The sequence below is a fragment of the Somniosus microcephalus genome, chromosome 2 (genome assembly GCF_052327205.1).
Source record: "Somniosus microcephalus isolate GS21.2 chromosome 2, FLI_Smic_1.0, whole genome shotgun sequence".
In the NCBI taxonomy this organism is placed as follows: Eukaryota; Metazoa; Chordata; class Chondrichthyes; order Squaliformes; family Somniosidae; genus Somniosus; species Somniosus microcephalus.
The window spans coordinates 118,740,232-118,755,633 of record NC_140988.1 but is presented as its reverse complement, the minus strand read 5'-3'; the positions used below and the strand labels follow the sequence as shown (position 1 = coordinate 118,755,633).

General features: G+C 43.8%; 1 protein-coding gene across 1 annotated transcript in view; it reads right to left on the bottom strand.

The window, feature by feature from the left end:
- Window positions 1–431: 431 nt before the first annotated feature.
- Window positions 432–15,402, bottom strand: part of LOC147122908 (annexin A10-like) — a 144,857-nt gene continuing 129,886 nt past the window's right edge. Inside the window, exons 9-12 of the mRNA XM_085962137.1 lie at window positions 14,451–14,546; window positions 14,230–14,288; window positions 9,399–9,521; window positions 432–1,123 (exon numbers count right to left, since the gene is read on the bottom strand). Coding sequence (XP_085818263.1) covers window positions 1,055–1,123; window positions 9,399–9,521; window positions 14,230–14,288; window positions 14,451–14,546 — 347 coding nt within the window. The 3' untranslated portion in view covers window positions 432–1,054. The remainder of the gene's footprint in view (window positions 1,124–9,398; window positions 9,522–14,229; window positions 14,289–14,450; window positions 14,547–15,402) is intronic.

The window sequence follows — 15,402 nt, the reverse complement described above, 5'->3', positions numbered from 1 at the left end:
GATCAGAAAGAACCAGTCGTTTCGAGCACTGAAGGAAGCCATGCACCCCATTCTGCCTATGTCAGCTCTTTGCTGGAGCAACTAATCCCACTGTCATATTCTCTGCCCATAGCCCTTTACCTTCCTCTGGTTCAAATATTTATCCAACTTTCCCTTAAAATATGCAATAGTCCCTACCTCAACCACTCCCTGTGGCACTCCATGTTCTAACAACTGTCTGAGTAAAGAAATTGTTCTGAGCATCCCTCCTCATTACTAGAGTCTCTCCTGGGAAACAAGCTTAGTCAATGTATTCCCTAAATGACTGATACCTTTTCAATTCATAATTGTTTTGATCACACGAGTGTTACCAAACCTGTTATGCAGAATGTTTTGCAATTATTAGGGCTGTACTTTACCTGAAGTATTACAATGAAATGTATTGCAAGCAATTGAAGAGAAAAAATGCTTTTTATTTTGTTGCAGCTATTATACTTAGCGTTAAATCAGCTGAATAAGTAACTAGTTCTACAAAGCTACTGGCAAAAAAACAATCAAGACACAATAATAGGTTAAAGATCCTTCGCATGACAACATGCTCTGTTCTTCAAACAAGAGTGATTGGATAATCAGAAACTGCTATGTTCATTAAGAAGTCTGTGGTCGCATTCGAGATAACAGGAAAAATTTACATAATAGTTTCTTTGATATTGTCGTCTCAAAAACATTCAATTTTTTAAATTGCTGCAATATTTCAAATCATTATTATATAAACATCAAAAAATTTCTGCTGATTTTGCTTTGCAATGTGAGAATTACCCTTAATTAACTAAGTGATTACATTTTCAAGGTATGATTTATAAAATATATTGGTGTATTTTTCTCTTCACAGATACTCTGTAGATCAACAAGAGATTTATCTATAATAACTGATTAGCCATGTGCAGTTTACTGTAACTTTCTAAGACAATAATTTGACTTTTCATTCTATATCAAAGACTGAAGCAGACTTGGGTTTAATGAGACGTCAGAATTTTTACTTTTGATTTTCAAGTAGCCATGAATCTTTATTCATTTAATAATCTTCAGCATCGCCAGTACAAATTGCCAAGAGAGCTGCCTCATAGTGTCCTGATGTGTATTGCTGCAAAGGATCAAAAATAACACCATCTTAAAAAACATTTACAGTGATCTTTGGTATCAAAATTATGTCTGTGTTAATATTAACTTATTAATTCTTAATGCGTGCATACGAAATTCTTCAATCTACTAATGAAGCCATTTGCCCAATTAAAATAAAAAGGTTAAGTGCCTGAGTTAAAATAGAGGACAAAGAAATTTTACAGAAATTAGTTAATATTTGCACAGCATTATTTCAATGCTTTAATTAATATTTTCTTTTGATGTGTGTTATGTGGACATCATAATAGTATCAAGCAGGAATAGTTTGTTTTATTCATCTATGGTATGTGGGCATCGCTTGCAAGACCAGCATTTATTGCCCATCCCTGCAGGCTCGAGGGGCCAAGTGGCCTATTCCTGCTCCTATTTCTTATGTTCTTATGCTCTAATTGCCCTTGAGAAGGTGGTGGTGAGCCGCCTTCTTGAACCGCTGCAGTCCATGTGGTGAAGGTACTCCCACAGTGCTGTTAGGTAGGGAGCTCCAGGATTTTGACCCAGCAATGATGAAGGATCGGTGATATACATCTAAGTCAGGATGGTGTGTGACTTAGAGGGGAACTTGGAGGTGGTGGTGTTCCCATGCGCCTGCTGCCCTTGTCCATCTAGGTGGAAGAGGTCGCGGGTTTGGGAGGTGCTGCCGAAGAAACCTTGGCGAGTTGCTGCAGTGCGTCTTGTAGATTGTACACACTGCAGCCATGGTACACCGGTGGTGGAGGGAGTGAATGTTTAAGGTGGTGGATGGGGTGCCAATCAAGTGGGCTGCTTTGTCCTGGATGGTGTCGAGCTTCTTGAGCGTTGTTGCTGCTGCACTCATCCAGGCAAGTGGAGAGTATTCCATCACACTCCTTACTTGTGCCTTGTAGATGGTGGAAAGGCTTTGGGGAGTAAGGAGGTGAGACACTCGCCACGGAATACCTAGCCTCTGACCTGCTCTTGTTGCCACAGTATTTATGTGGCTGGTCCAGTTAAGTTTCTGATCAATGGTCAATGACCCACAGGATGTTGATGGTGGGGGATTCGGCGATGGTAATGCTGTTGAATGTCAAGGGGAGGTGGTTAGACTGTCGCTTGTTGGAGGTAGTCATTGCCTGGCACTTCTGTGCGTGAATGTTACCTGCCACTTATCAGCCCAAGCCTGAACATTGTCCAGGTCTTGTTGCATGCGGGCATGGACTGCTTTATTATCTGAGGAGTTGTGAATGGCGCTGAACACTGTGCAGTCATCAGCGAACATCCCCCTTTCTGACCTTATGTTGGAGGGAAGGTCATTGATGAAGCAGCTGAAGATGGTTGGGCATAGGACACTGCCCTGAGGAACTCCTGCAGCAATGTCCTGGGGCTGTAATGATTGACCTTCAATCACCACAACCATCTTCCTTTGTGCTAGGTATGACTTCAGCCAGTGAAGCATTTTCCCCCCGATTCCCATTGACTTCAGTTTTACTAGGGCTCCTTGATGCCACACTCAGTCAAATGCTGCCTTGATGTCAAGGGCAGTCACTCTCACCTCACCTCTGGAATTCAGCTCCTTTGTCCATGTTTGGACCAAGGCTGTAATGAGGTCAGGAGCCAAGTGGGCATCAGTGAGCAGGTTTTTGGTGAGTAAGTGCCGCTTGATAGTACTGTCGATGACACCTTCCATCACTTTGCTGATGATTGAGAGTAGACTGATGGGGCGGTAATTGGCCAGGTTGGATTTGTCCTGCTTTTTGTGGACAAGACATTGTCGGATAGATGCCAGTGTTGTAGCTGTACTGGAACAGCTTGGCTAGAGGAGTGGCTAGTTCTGGAGCACAAGTCTTCAGCACGATAGCCGGGATGTTGTTGGGGCTCATAGTCTTTGCTGTATCCAGTGCGCTCAGCTGTTTCTTGATATCATGTGGAGTGAATCGAATTGGCTGAAGACTGGCTTCTGTGATGGTGGGGACCTTAGGAGGAGGCCAATATGAATCATCGACTCGGCACTTCTGGCTGAAGACGGTTGCAAACGCTTCAGCCTTGTCTTTTGCACTCACGTGCTGGGCTCCACCATCATTGAGAATGGGGATATTCATGGAGCCTCCTTCTCCCGTTAGTTGTTTAAAGGTCCACCACCATTCACGACTGGATGTGGCAGGACTGCAGAGCTTTGATCTGATCCGTTGATTGTGGGATTGCTTAGCCCTGTCTATAGCATGCTGCTTCTGCTTTTTAGCATGCAGGTAATATTGAGTTGAAGCTTCCCCAGGTTGTTACCTCATTTTTAGGTATGCCTGGTGCTGCTCCTGGCATGCTCTTCTACACTTTTTATTGAACCAGGATTGGTCCCCTGGCTTGATGGTAATGGTAGAGTGAGGGGTATGCCGGGCCATGAGTTTACAGATTGTGGTGGAATACAATTCTGCTGCTGCTGATGGCCCACAGCACCTCATGGATGCCCAGTTTTGAGCTGCTGGATCTGTTCTGAATCTATCCCATTTAGCACGGTGGTAGTGCCACACAACATGATGGAGGGAGTCCTCAGTTTGAAGATGGGATTTCGTATCCACAATGACTGTGCGGTGGTCACTGCTTGCAATACTGTCATGGACAGATGCATCTGCGACAGGTAGATTGGTGAGGACGAGGTCAAGTAGGTTTATCCCTCGTGTTTGTTCCCTCACCACCTGTCGCAGGCCCAGACTGGCAGGAATGTCCTTCAGGACTCTGCCAGCTCGGTCAGTAGTGGTGCTACCGAGCCACTCTTGGTGATGAACATTGAAGTCCCTCACCCAGAGTACATTCTCGGCCCGAGTCTGTTACATTAACTCTTCTTAGACATTTTCCTTTTAAACTTTGCATACATATTTAAATCAATTAATTGTACAAGTTGAATGTGACTATAAAACCAGAAAACATTTAGCTTTACCTACCGCCCTCATTTTTTTAAAAGTAACCCTTCAAGGTAGTAAAAGAATTGAAAATATTTTAGTGCCGATTTTAATCCGTCTCACTTGGCAGAGACCATGTGGGCAGGCAGTTAAAATGCCTTGTGAGATTTACCTGCACCAATCCTGGGCCTAGAAATTGGGTGGTTTATCGCCACCTGTTACCATCATAATCAGGCGAAAAAATTGCGGCTGCTGCTCTTCCACCAGTTGGCGGTGGGACCTGCAGCGGTAGCTATCTTCGGATGGCCGCCAGCGCTGCCGATATCAATGATCACGAAAATCATGGAAATGAAGCAGATTGTGGTGTCAGTGAGTGTGCAACGCTCACTTGACACCCAATCTGCGAGTTTGGAGTTCGCTGTTCAACTTACCACCATGCATAAGTACGACAAGCTGAGCAAGTGTTGAGAAGCAGGAAGGAGTCTCCAGCAGCAGTATTTAAAGGGAACATCAGCAATCTCTTGTACCTGACATGTTTATTCAGTTTGCTTAGCTCTGTGCAACTTTTTGCAACTCCAGCAGCTTTATAATCTTCCTGTTACTGTAGAATCTTGCAAGGAGTGTGGTTGCAAGTGGAGAACACCTTCGTTTTTACTAAAAAGGCTTCTGCTCACAACCCTTGCTCACAGTGATGGGAGCTCTACTGGCAGTCCCCCTTGTGCTCGAGAGAGGGAGCAGAGGCAGCGAAGAAGACGAAAAGATGCACGCAGAAGAAGGAGGAGGAGGGCTCTCAACAGGAGGCCTTACTCACCTAAGGTCTTCAGAGAGCATGTCTCTTATATCCATTTAAGCGAGGAGCAGTGTATTAGGATGCTGTGCTTCACGAAGGAGGTGGTCACAGATCCCTGCCACTTTCTGAATCCAGACCTGCAGCCTGACGCCAGGGCAATGACGGCTCTCCCAGTGGCAGTCAAGGTCACCATAGCCCTCAATTTCTTCACCAGCGGATCCTTCCAGTCTGCAGCATGAGACACAGCTAACATCTCACAGTTTGCCATCCATTGCTGCATCCGGGAGGTCACAGAGGCTCTCTAGTCCAGGAGAAGGGACTACATTGTCTTCTCTCTGAGCAGAGAGAAGCAGGATGAGCGTGCATGTGGCTTTGCCAGGATAGCAAGCTTCCCCATGGTGCAGGGCGCTATTGACTGCACCCACGTGGCTTTGCAGGCACCGTATAACAATCCTGAGATCTTCCATAACCACAAAGGCTACCACTCACTTATTGTGCAGTTGATGTATGACCAAGGCAAGTGCTTCCTGATGGTCAATGCCCGCTATCCTGGCAGCAGTCATGATGCCTTCATCCTGTATCAGTCCGATGTACCAGCAATCTTCCAGCCACCACAGCAAACTCGAGGATGGCTGCTCGGAGACAAGGGCTACCTGCTCTGCGCCAGGCTGATGACTCCCCTCCCCAACACTTGTACAATGAGAGCCATGCTTCCACCAGGAACATCAGCAAGCAGACCATCGGGCTACTGAAGTAACGGTTCCGCTGCCTTGACCACAAGGGAAGAGCCCTCCAGTACATGCCGGAGTGGGTGTCCCATTTTATGGTGGCCTGCTGCATGCTTCACAATTTGGCCATCATGAGGGCGCAGCCCTTACCACCAGGGATTGTGGAACCGCCTTAGGAGGAGGACGAGGGAGAGAAGGAGGAGGAGAAGGAAGTGGAAGAGCAGCAAGAGGAAGAGGATGAGGAGGGAGGGAGGAGGCAGGCAGCAAATCCCCCTTCCACGATGGCAGCAGTCTGAGCTTGGGTGGCATCAAGCTGAGACTGCATGACAGTGGTCTGCGGTTCCACTGCAGCACTAAGATGGTGGGTCGCTTCCACCTGTGCTGCAATGGCAGACATGACATCACCCATCACATGCACCATCATGTCTAGGTCAACACAGTCTCTTCGGGAGTCTTCCATCATTTCCAGCTGGGAAATCCTGGGCTCCAAACTCTGCACAGAGCCCCATGCAATGTTGGAGCTGGACTCCTCCATGCTCTTTGACATTGCTAAGAGGCTCTCTGGCAGGCTTGCCATTGCACCTAGCAATATGGTGTCCCTGCCCATCACCCTTCTTCTGAAGGCTGCCCCATCGAGGTCCTCATCTGAGTCCTGTGCAGCAGAATCTGCGCACGAACCCGCCCTTCAGGGAGCTGGCCCCCGAGCTACCCTTTCCTCCTGGCCTTGTTGCAGCCCACTCGTGCCGGTGCTCACCCTGTGCAGATCCCGCTACTACACTAGCCTCTAAAGTACGTGCAGTGCCAGTTTCTGAGCTGGTGTCTGTGAGTGACAGATGCAGTGACGCTGTGTCGGCTTCTTCTTCTTCTTCTCCCCTTCGCTCTCGTGCATCGACTCAGAGACAGGCTGGTCTATTGCTTGCTGTTGATAATCTGAAAGCAGAAAGGCACAAGAGTCGGGTAATGGTTAGGTGGGGCGGGGGTTGAGGAAGCAAAATATGCATGCATACATTAGCAGCTTGAAAGTGAGAAGAGATTGTGGGATGAGGGGGAAGTGGGATGTGAGAAGAAGGATTAGGAATGAGCATACCGTTGATGTCTCCGAAGGGTTCAACCTCAGTGGTTGCCATGGCCTCTACAATCTGCTGCCAAATGATGGCCAGCTCTCTCTCCTCCAGATGGCTGAGGTCGTGGATGTCAGCCTGTCCCCCCACCTGTCTGCTGCTGCTCCCTCCGGTTATGTGCGATCTTGGCCTGCAAGAGACAGAGAAGTTTATGAGCGAGTGTGGTGCAATGTGTTTGGGTGATGTGCCTGTCATGGTTGAATAGCTGTCAGTGTGTGCAAGGTGTGAGATGTGGGTGTGAGTGTTGCAGCATTGGTAAGGTTGTGAGAATGAAGTGAAGCTCTGATTGTGAGGTGTGAGTGGTGATAGGTAGAGATTGTTGGTGGGTGAGTGCTGGGGGTGTGGTACATTGAGCAGTGTGTGAGGCTTGTAGTGCAGATGGTGAGATGTGGCATTTGTTGAAGCCTTCACTCACCTTGACCTGCCGTGTGAAGTAATTATGCTTCTTTCAGCACTGGTTGGCTGACCTTGGCACCACAGTGCTGGCTGTCACATGGGCAACTATCTTCTGCCACAGCCTTCGCGAGGTGTGTGGCGAGGGCTTCCTTCTAGTGTGTGGGAAGAAGACAGCCCACCTCCTCTCCATTACTATAACCTGTGCCTCCAGAACCGTGTCAGAAAATCTCTGCGCTCTCTCCCTTTGAGAACGCTTCGCCATGGGTTTGCAGTTCCTTCTTCTTCTTCTTCTTGCTGCAGTTCCAACTGGATAGACAATGAGATGCTGTAGCTTCAATGCACCTCCCCTTTAAGTCGTGACTAAAGCCTGTGCCACACATGACTGGGAATTAGACTGGACTCGATATGGATCCACCTGTTGTGCGTTAAGCCAATAAGCAGCAGTTTTAGTGCTGAAATCAAGACTATAATCATCTTGATGAGTACTGACCACAAATTTTGCATGCTACCTCGACCATTTTGAGATAGTGCATAGATGATAGGAGCAGGAGTAGGCCATTCAGCCCCTCGAGCCTGTTCCACCATTTAATGAGATCATGGCAAATCATCCAAATTCAGCACCCTGTCCCTGCTTTCTCCCCATATCCCTTGATCTCTTTAGCCTTAAGAAATATATCTAACTATTTAATGAATTGGCCTCAACGGCCTTCTGTGGTAGAGAATTCCATAGGTTCACCACTCCCTGGGTGAAGAAATTCCTCCTCATCTCAGTCCTAAATGACTTACCCCTTATCCTTAGACTGTGACCCCTGGTTCTGGAATCCCCGCCATCGGGAACATCCTTCCTGCATCTAGTCTGTCTAGTCCTGTTAGAATTTTATAAGTTTCAATGAGATCCCCTCTCATTTTTCTAAACTCTAGCGAATACAAGCCCAATCGACCCAATCTCTCTTCATACGTCATTCCTGCCATCCCAGGTATCAGCCTGGTGAATCTTCGCTGCATTCCCTCCATGGCAAGAACATCCTTCCTCAGATAAGGCGACCAAAACTGCACACAATACTCAAGGTGCGGTCTCACCAAGGCCCTGTACAACTGCAGCAAGACATCCTTGCTCCTGTACTCGAATCCTCTCGCTATGAAGGCCAACATACCATTTGCCTTCTTAATCACCTGCTGCACCTACATGCTTACCTTCAGCTTAACATTGTTGGGCCTTAACACTGCCCATTTCTTGGCCATATACAATTTCTAGGCCCTGCTATATTAACGCAGATTCCGATCTTAACCTGGTCTACCGAGCAGGCAAGTGGGAAACCTGCTGGAAGACAACAGCATCATTCTTTAAATATGCTTATCAGGCTCAGATGATGTCATCATGGCCCCTGTACCATTTTAATTGGAGGCCTGCGTGGGAAAGCTGTTGTGGCTTCCCCGCCAGGTCAACCTAGCTGTAAGAGGAACTGGGGCTAGAAGAAGCTCAAAAAAGGTAAGTGGATTTTCTTTTTTTCCTTTCCTTGCGGGGCCAAGAAGAACAAGAGAGCTCCTCAGGACCCCAGAAGGAAAGTTTAAGCCTCCCCTGCCCTAGGCTTCCTGGATGAGAACATCTAGCTCAGTAATAGACTGGGGAGCAAACTTAGGACTTTCCTGTCTGTCCTTCATCATGTGGTGTATTTACCCACTACTTCAGACTTGGCTCAGTGGTAGCTGACGCTTGTCTCTGAGTCAGAAGGTCATGGTCATGAAGCAATACTTCACAGACTTGAGCACATAATCTAAGCTGACATTTCACTGCAGTACTGAAGGAGCGCTGCACTGTTGGAGGAGCTGTCTTTTGGATGAGATGTTAACCTGAGGCCATATCTGCTTGCTTAGGAGGTGCAAACGATCCCCTGGGACTATTCAAAGAAGGACAGTGGGTTCTCCTGGTGTTCCAGTCAACATTTATCTCTCAATCAACATCATCAAAAACAGATGATCTGATCATTTATCTCTGTTGTATGTAGGACTATGCAGTGTGCAAATTGCCACTGTGTTTGCCTACATAAAAACAGTTTCTATACCTCAAAAGTAATTAATCAGATGTGAAGCACTTTTAAGTTATTGGGAGAGCTATGAAAAATACTTTTCTGATGTAATAACTATTTTAATGATATAAAAAGAAAATATTGTGATTTGAGAATTAGGTCTATGAGAAAAATTATTGTTCTGCTGATAGCCTATTATTAATATTCAAATTCCAACAGCCTGATTCCACATAACCTGTGGCTAATAATACAACAAATCAGACTGTTAGGTAATTGTTGGATCTCCACATGTATGTGTGCACCTAAAAAGGATGAACAAACCATACCTTGATATCGTGGTGTAGGGAATTTCCATATTGGTCCTTGTAATTTCTTTTGATATTCATCAGATCCAGTTCACTTCTTGAAATCATGACTCTTATAATAGTTCTGTTGTGAAAGCCACAGTCCTAAGTAAAGTTATAAAAACCCGGGTTATGTAATGGACCTCTGCAAATCATTTCCCACAGAAGTGGTACCATTTAGTTTTTTTCTTATTCGTTTATGGGATGTGGGCATCGTATTTATTGCCCATCCCTAATTGCCCTTGAACTGCTGCAATCCGTGTGGTGAAGGTACTCCCACAGTGCTGTTAGGTAGGGAGTTCTAGGATTTTGACCCAGTGATGATGAAGGATCGGCGATATACATCTAAGTCAGGATGGTGTGTGGCTTGGAGGGGAACTTGGAGGTGATGGTGTGTGCCTGCTGCCCTTGTCCTTCTAGGTGGAAGAGGTCGCGGGTTTGGGAGGTGCTGTCGAAGAAGCCTTGGCGAGTTGCTGCAGTGCATCTTGTAGATGGTAAACACTGCAGCCAGGTACGCCAGTGGTGGAGGGAGTGAATGTTTATGGTGATAGATGGAGTGCCAATCAAGTGGGCTGCTTTGTCCTGGATGGTGTTGAGCTTCTTGAGTGTTGTTGGAGCTGCACTCATCCAAGCAAATGGAGAGTATTCCACCACATTCCTTACTTGTGCCTTGTAGATGGTAGAAAGGATTTGGGAAGTCAGGAGGTGAGACACTCGCCACAGAATACCTAGCCTCTGACCTACTCTTGTTGCCACAGTATTTATGTGGCTAGTCCAGTTAAGTTTTTGGTCAATGGTGACCCCCAGGATGTTGATGCTGGGGGATTTGGCGATATTATTGCCATTGAATGTCAAGGGGTGGTGGTTAGACTGTCGCTTGTTTGAGATAGTCATTGCCTGGCACTTCTGTGGCACGAATGTTACCTGCCACTTATCAACCCAAGCCTGAACAACAACAACTTGCATTTATATAGTGCCTTTAACATAGCAAAACATCCCAAGGTGCTTAACAAGAGCGTTATGAATAAAAACATTTTTGACACTGAGCCACAGAAGGAGATAGCAGGACAGATAGCCAAAAGAGGAACATCTTAAAGAAGCAGAAGAAAGCAGAGTGGCGGAGAGATTTAGGGTGCAAATTCCAGAGCTTAGGCGGTTTTATTGTAATATTGTAAAGTTGATGTATTCTTAATTAGTCATGTTGAATTTTGTGGAAAGTAATAAGTATTAAAAATGACATTAAGAATTCATTTACGATCCTGTGCTTTTAGCAGGCAGCAGCATTCACAGGGAGCACAACTTGGCACATCGCAAGCACACAGCCTGCTGGGAGCACTCCAGAATATCTCAGTTTTGGAACATAAGACCTTCCTTCTTAAGGTTTAGGAGGAGTGTTAGATTCTGGTGTCATTGGCCCAGAAATTCGTGTCTCCACGGGTGAGTACGCATGGGGTACTCACCCGTAAGCCCAATGGAAGTGCCGGTTTCCTGCATGCACTGCCCATGCGTGGGAAACCGGCACTTCCGTTCCCCTGAACGAAGGGGTTCAGAGGTCAAACGCGTGCGCAGGAGAGGCAGCGCGAGCGCATCGAACTTACATTTTTTTTTACAGGTTTTCCCGGGAGGGTAAGTCTCCAGAAGTTACACATATAAAAAGCAGGCATAAGGCCTGCTTTTTACAAGGTAAGTGGTGAATTAATTAAAATTAAAACATTTTTTCCACAGGTTTATTATTTTTAAATACTTGAAAGCAAGGTAAATTTATCTTTAGCCCCGTTAGAAAATAAAATTATTTTTTTCAAAAATTTAAATTATTGTTTAAAATAGTTATTTCATGTAATTTATAGTTTATTTAAAAAATGTGATTTAAAAAAAAAATTATTTGAAGATTTAGTGATGTTTTGGGGCCCGTAGTATTTATAAGTTTTGACAGCTCTTCCTGTCAATCTTATGAATGGAGCATTCGCTGCTCCGATTGGCTCCCCCATGGCCCACGTGATCCCAGGGGACGCATCGAACTAACTGCGCCTCTGGGATACGTAAGCACTGCGCGCTGGCAGCTGGAGCAGGCCCCGGATCGGAATTCCATGGGGGCCCACAGCTCAACGGCTGGCGCGCAAGGTAAGCGCGGGTCAGGGGCTTGCACCCGCGGGGAGCCCCCGACCCAAATTTCTGGGCCAATGTATTTCTGATGTGCATGCAGCAATGAAAAATAAATCATAAAATCAACCTGAGGGATGGTCACGATCATTCCTATAGCTTTTATGGCATTTACACCTATGGTGAATTTAATAATATTTATTAAAAGATCAACAATTGAAAAGGCTACTGGTAAATTTTAAATGTGCTGAGAGCATGGTTGAGCCAATGGAAATAAAAATCGGGAGATGTAAAACGCACTGCTGACTCGCTCTCACCTGTTTTACACTATTGCACAAAATCAAGATCCACCCCAACAAATAAGTCCATGAAAGTCAAAGATAGCATAGCCATAGGCAGGATACTTAACTTAAACTGTGATTGCTGAATTCAAGGACATGAGTACAAAATAAGCAAGTCTCAGGTGAAACGAACGTTTAGAGAAAATGTGTTTTCTTGTGGAGTTGTAGATATGACAGAATGGAGATCTGTCTTGTTTTGAATCATAAGATTTTTTACTTTAATATATTTTCCATTTGTAGCTTGCCGATCCTTCTTAAACTGGCTTCTGTGTCTTTGTTTCTCTATATTGGAGGAAAGTGAAGGAATCCACAATCTTGCCTAATATGTAAATTGCTTGCAGACAGTCTCATGTTTAAGACCAAGCTGTTGGTATTGCCTAGGAAATGGTAGTCAATGCCAAGCTCACCCAAGTGATAGATAAATATATTTAATATTGATCACCGGACTATCAATTGCCTGCTGTGTAATTACAAATGACAAGCCATTATCCATATTGGCCCTTCCACTAGAAGACGCCTGTCCATTGTAGCAATGTTGTCTTGTTCTAGAGGTATGGAAATTGAATTAAGAAACTTGGCAGGCATTCTTCATGGCTTTGAATTCTATTTTGATTGACAATTTTGATTAATTGTGAAGGTATTTTTAATCTTCCTTCTTGTCCTACTCTGAATCAAAGGGGTGGGAGTGATATAAATTCTCCTGGTGTCCTGGCTAACCAACATTATAAAAAAACAGATTCAGTTTATTTTGCTGTTTGTGGGACTGTGTTGTGCATAAGTTGGCTGTGATATTTGCCTGCATAACAATAGTGATTTACACTTCAAAAAGTAATTCAGTGGTTATGAAGTACTTTGGGGTGTGCAAAGTTCTTTCTTTACCGAATCAGAAATGAGTGTTGTTTAAAAGAGCAGGGCCTCACAAGCAAGTTGTTTAGATGGGTGCAAGATGTAGTTGCTGTTGCCAGACATACAGAAGACTGAGTGCAGAAGTTAAAGAATGAGTGGTATGATTTAGTGTACTAATAACATTTCATAGAATCTAGAATCATAGGAACTTACAGCACAAAGGAGGCCATTTAGCCCATCATGCCTTTGAAAGAACTATCCAATTAGTCCCACTCCCCTGCTTTTCCTCATTGCCCTGCAAAAGTTTCCTTTTCAAATATATATTCAGTTCTCTCTTGAAAGTTGAAATTTAAACACTTGCAAGGATTGAAGCTTTCTATGTCATTTTAGCATACTGGCTGTGATTCTGGGAAGACTAAATAGCCTAAGAATTGTATTTATTATTGAGCTTGTTCAGCTTTCTTAAGTTTACAATAGTTCTGCAAGCCCTTGCCCTCTTGGAGACGACAAAGTAACATGAACAAAATGTGCTCCTCTCATCGTTTGGAATAATATAATTTCCATTTCATTGGAGCAGTTCAAAGTATACATGAAGTTGAGAGACTACCTTGCATAAATGATGTTAAGAGCTTCCGACTACTGGTACTTTGTTCATATTTTCCAAAAAAGATCCATCCCAAAAATGCAGTTCAGATTTTGTTTTCTTATAGAATCATACAGCACAGAAGGAGGCAATTTGGCTCATCGTGCCTGTGCCAGCTCTTTGAAAGAGCTAGCCAATTAGTCCCACTCCGCAGCTCTTTCCCCGTAGCCCTGCAATTTTTTCCATTTCAGATATTTATCCAATTCCCTTATGAAAGTTACTATTGAATCTGCTGCCACCACCTCTTCAGGCAATGCCATTTCCCCCTTTCACTCTTCTATCAGTGTCAGGGCCCCTTTTCCCTTTTATACTAGTGTTAGTTCCCGGGCCTCCCTTTTAATATTTTTCAATGAAATATATTGTAGTTATGTGTCAGCACCAAGTTCCTGCAACCATTCCCCACATCTCACCACCTTCAAACCTGCTCATATATGTGTTTTTCATGTTAATTAAATGCAGAAGTACTCTTTCATCAGTCACTATAAGATGCATTCTGATTTGATAACAATAGGGGGCACTAGTGTCTGCAGAATGCCAGCATTCAGTTTTACCGTAAAATATAGGCTACAAATAAGAAATGCTTATTTCAAAAACTGTAGTCAGTCAGCACTTCAAAGGTTTTATTTTATATGAAGGAAGTAAGGTAGAACAAAACAGTAGATTATGGTTTAAGTTTTATAATGAAATTAGAAGAGGGATATGCTCTCCAAGTTAGATTCTGTGTCTGAATCTACCCCCATGGGAAATGACAATGTTACTGGAAATATCTGTGTTCAATATTTCAGATAAAAGTCACTGTTGAATTGCAGTTATATCAATTTCTTCTCAAAAATATGTCCGTAGCGTTCCAAAAAAGTGGTTTAGAAGGATCTAAATTACTTACGTATATTGCATTGTAGAGCTTGTATGAAAAATAGGAAGCTTTGTCCCTAACACAAAGAACTATGAGAAATAAAACAAAAGGATACAGATTGATTATGGAGACAACACAAATACCAAAAGAAGTTTCTACTTGAAATTTGAGTGTAATGCATTTTGCAACTAGAATTTTACAAATGCAACCTGAACTTAATAAATGTAATTTAATAAATGTAATTCACTTACCAACTGCAATAAGTAATTCCTGAAAGTGTCCATCATAGCAGTCAGTAATTGCTTGTACAATATCCTGGCCAGACACAAGTTGGAATTGTTGAAAAGCTACAAGTATAAGTAAGATTATGGAAAGTTATGAAATTTTTCAGCAATATTCTAATAATCTACTTACAGCAGTATAATAGGAGTGCCAGCGATTTATGTGCAAAATGTATGACATGTAACACAGTGAAAAATAATTGTGTCCAATTCCGGTACCTGATCGCTAATTAGATAAAATCACCAAGGTCACCACTGCCATTAATCAAAATAATAGAAAAGGAAACATTACGCTCATGTAATAAAATATTATCTGATTTTAAGAAATTTATCTTTGAAGTCAGATTCTTAAGCAGATCTTTCCTAGGTAATATCCGCCTGTGTTTGAAGTGCACAACCCACAGGCTTTTAAAGTACAGATTACGCAGTGTAGAAAGAAAAATAAATGAGAAGCTGTGAGTTTATTGTAGGTTTATCACACAAGGTCATACTTCATAATGGGATCAAACTACAATAGAAACATTTAGTGCTAGATGTTAGTATCTGCTTAATGTTTACTCTCTCAGTGTCCAGGATCATGCATGATATTTATTTACTGTCACAATCATTAAAGGAGGTTTAAATATGCCAAAACTTGACAAGATTTTAATGACTTCATGTTCACATTTTGCCAATATGACAGGTATTTAGATATATTTTATTATGCATTGTAGTTATTTTACAGTATTTATTTTATTGACACAAGTCCAGAAATTGCAGTCCGGTGCTGTGTTGCTGGAAGTGCAGTGTGGTGGGCCTTCTGCTCGCATGTTTGCCCTCCCCTTGACCCCCATCCCAAACCCCAAGGGTGAAGTCATTTAAATAAAAAATGCTGGTGCAACTGGTGCACCTGCCCCACGGAGCTGGCGGGATTTCGGAGCAG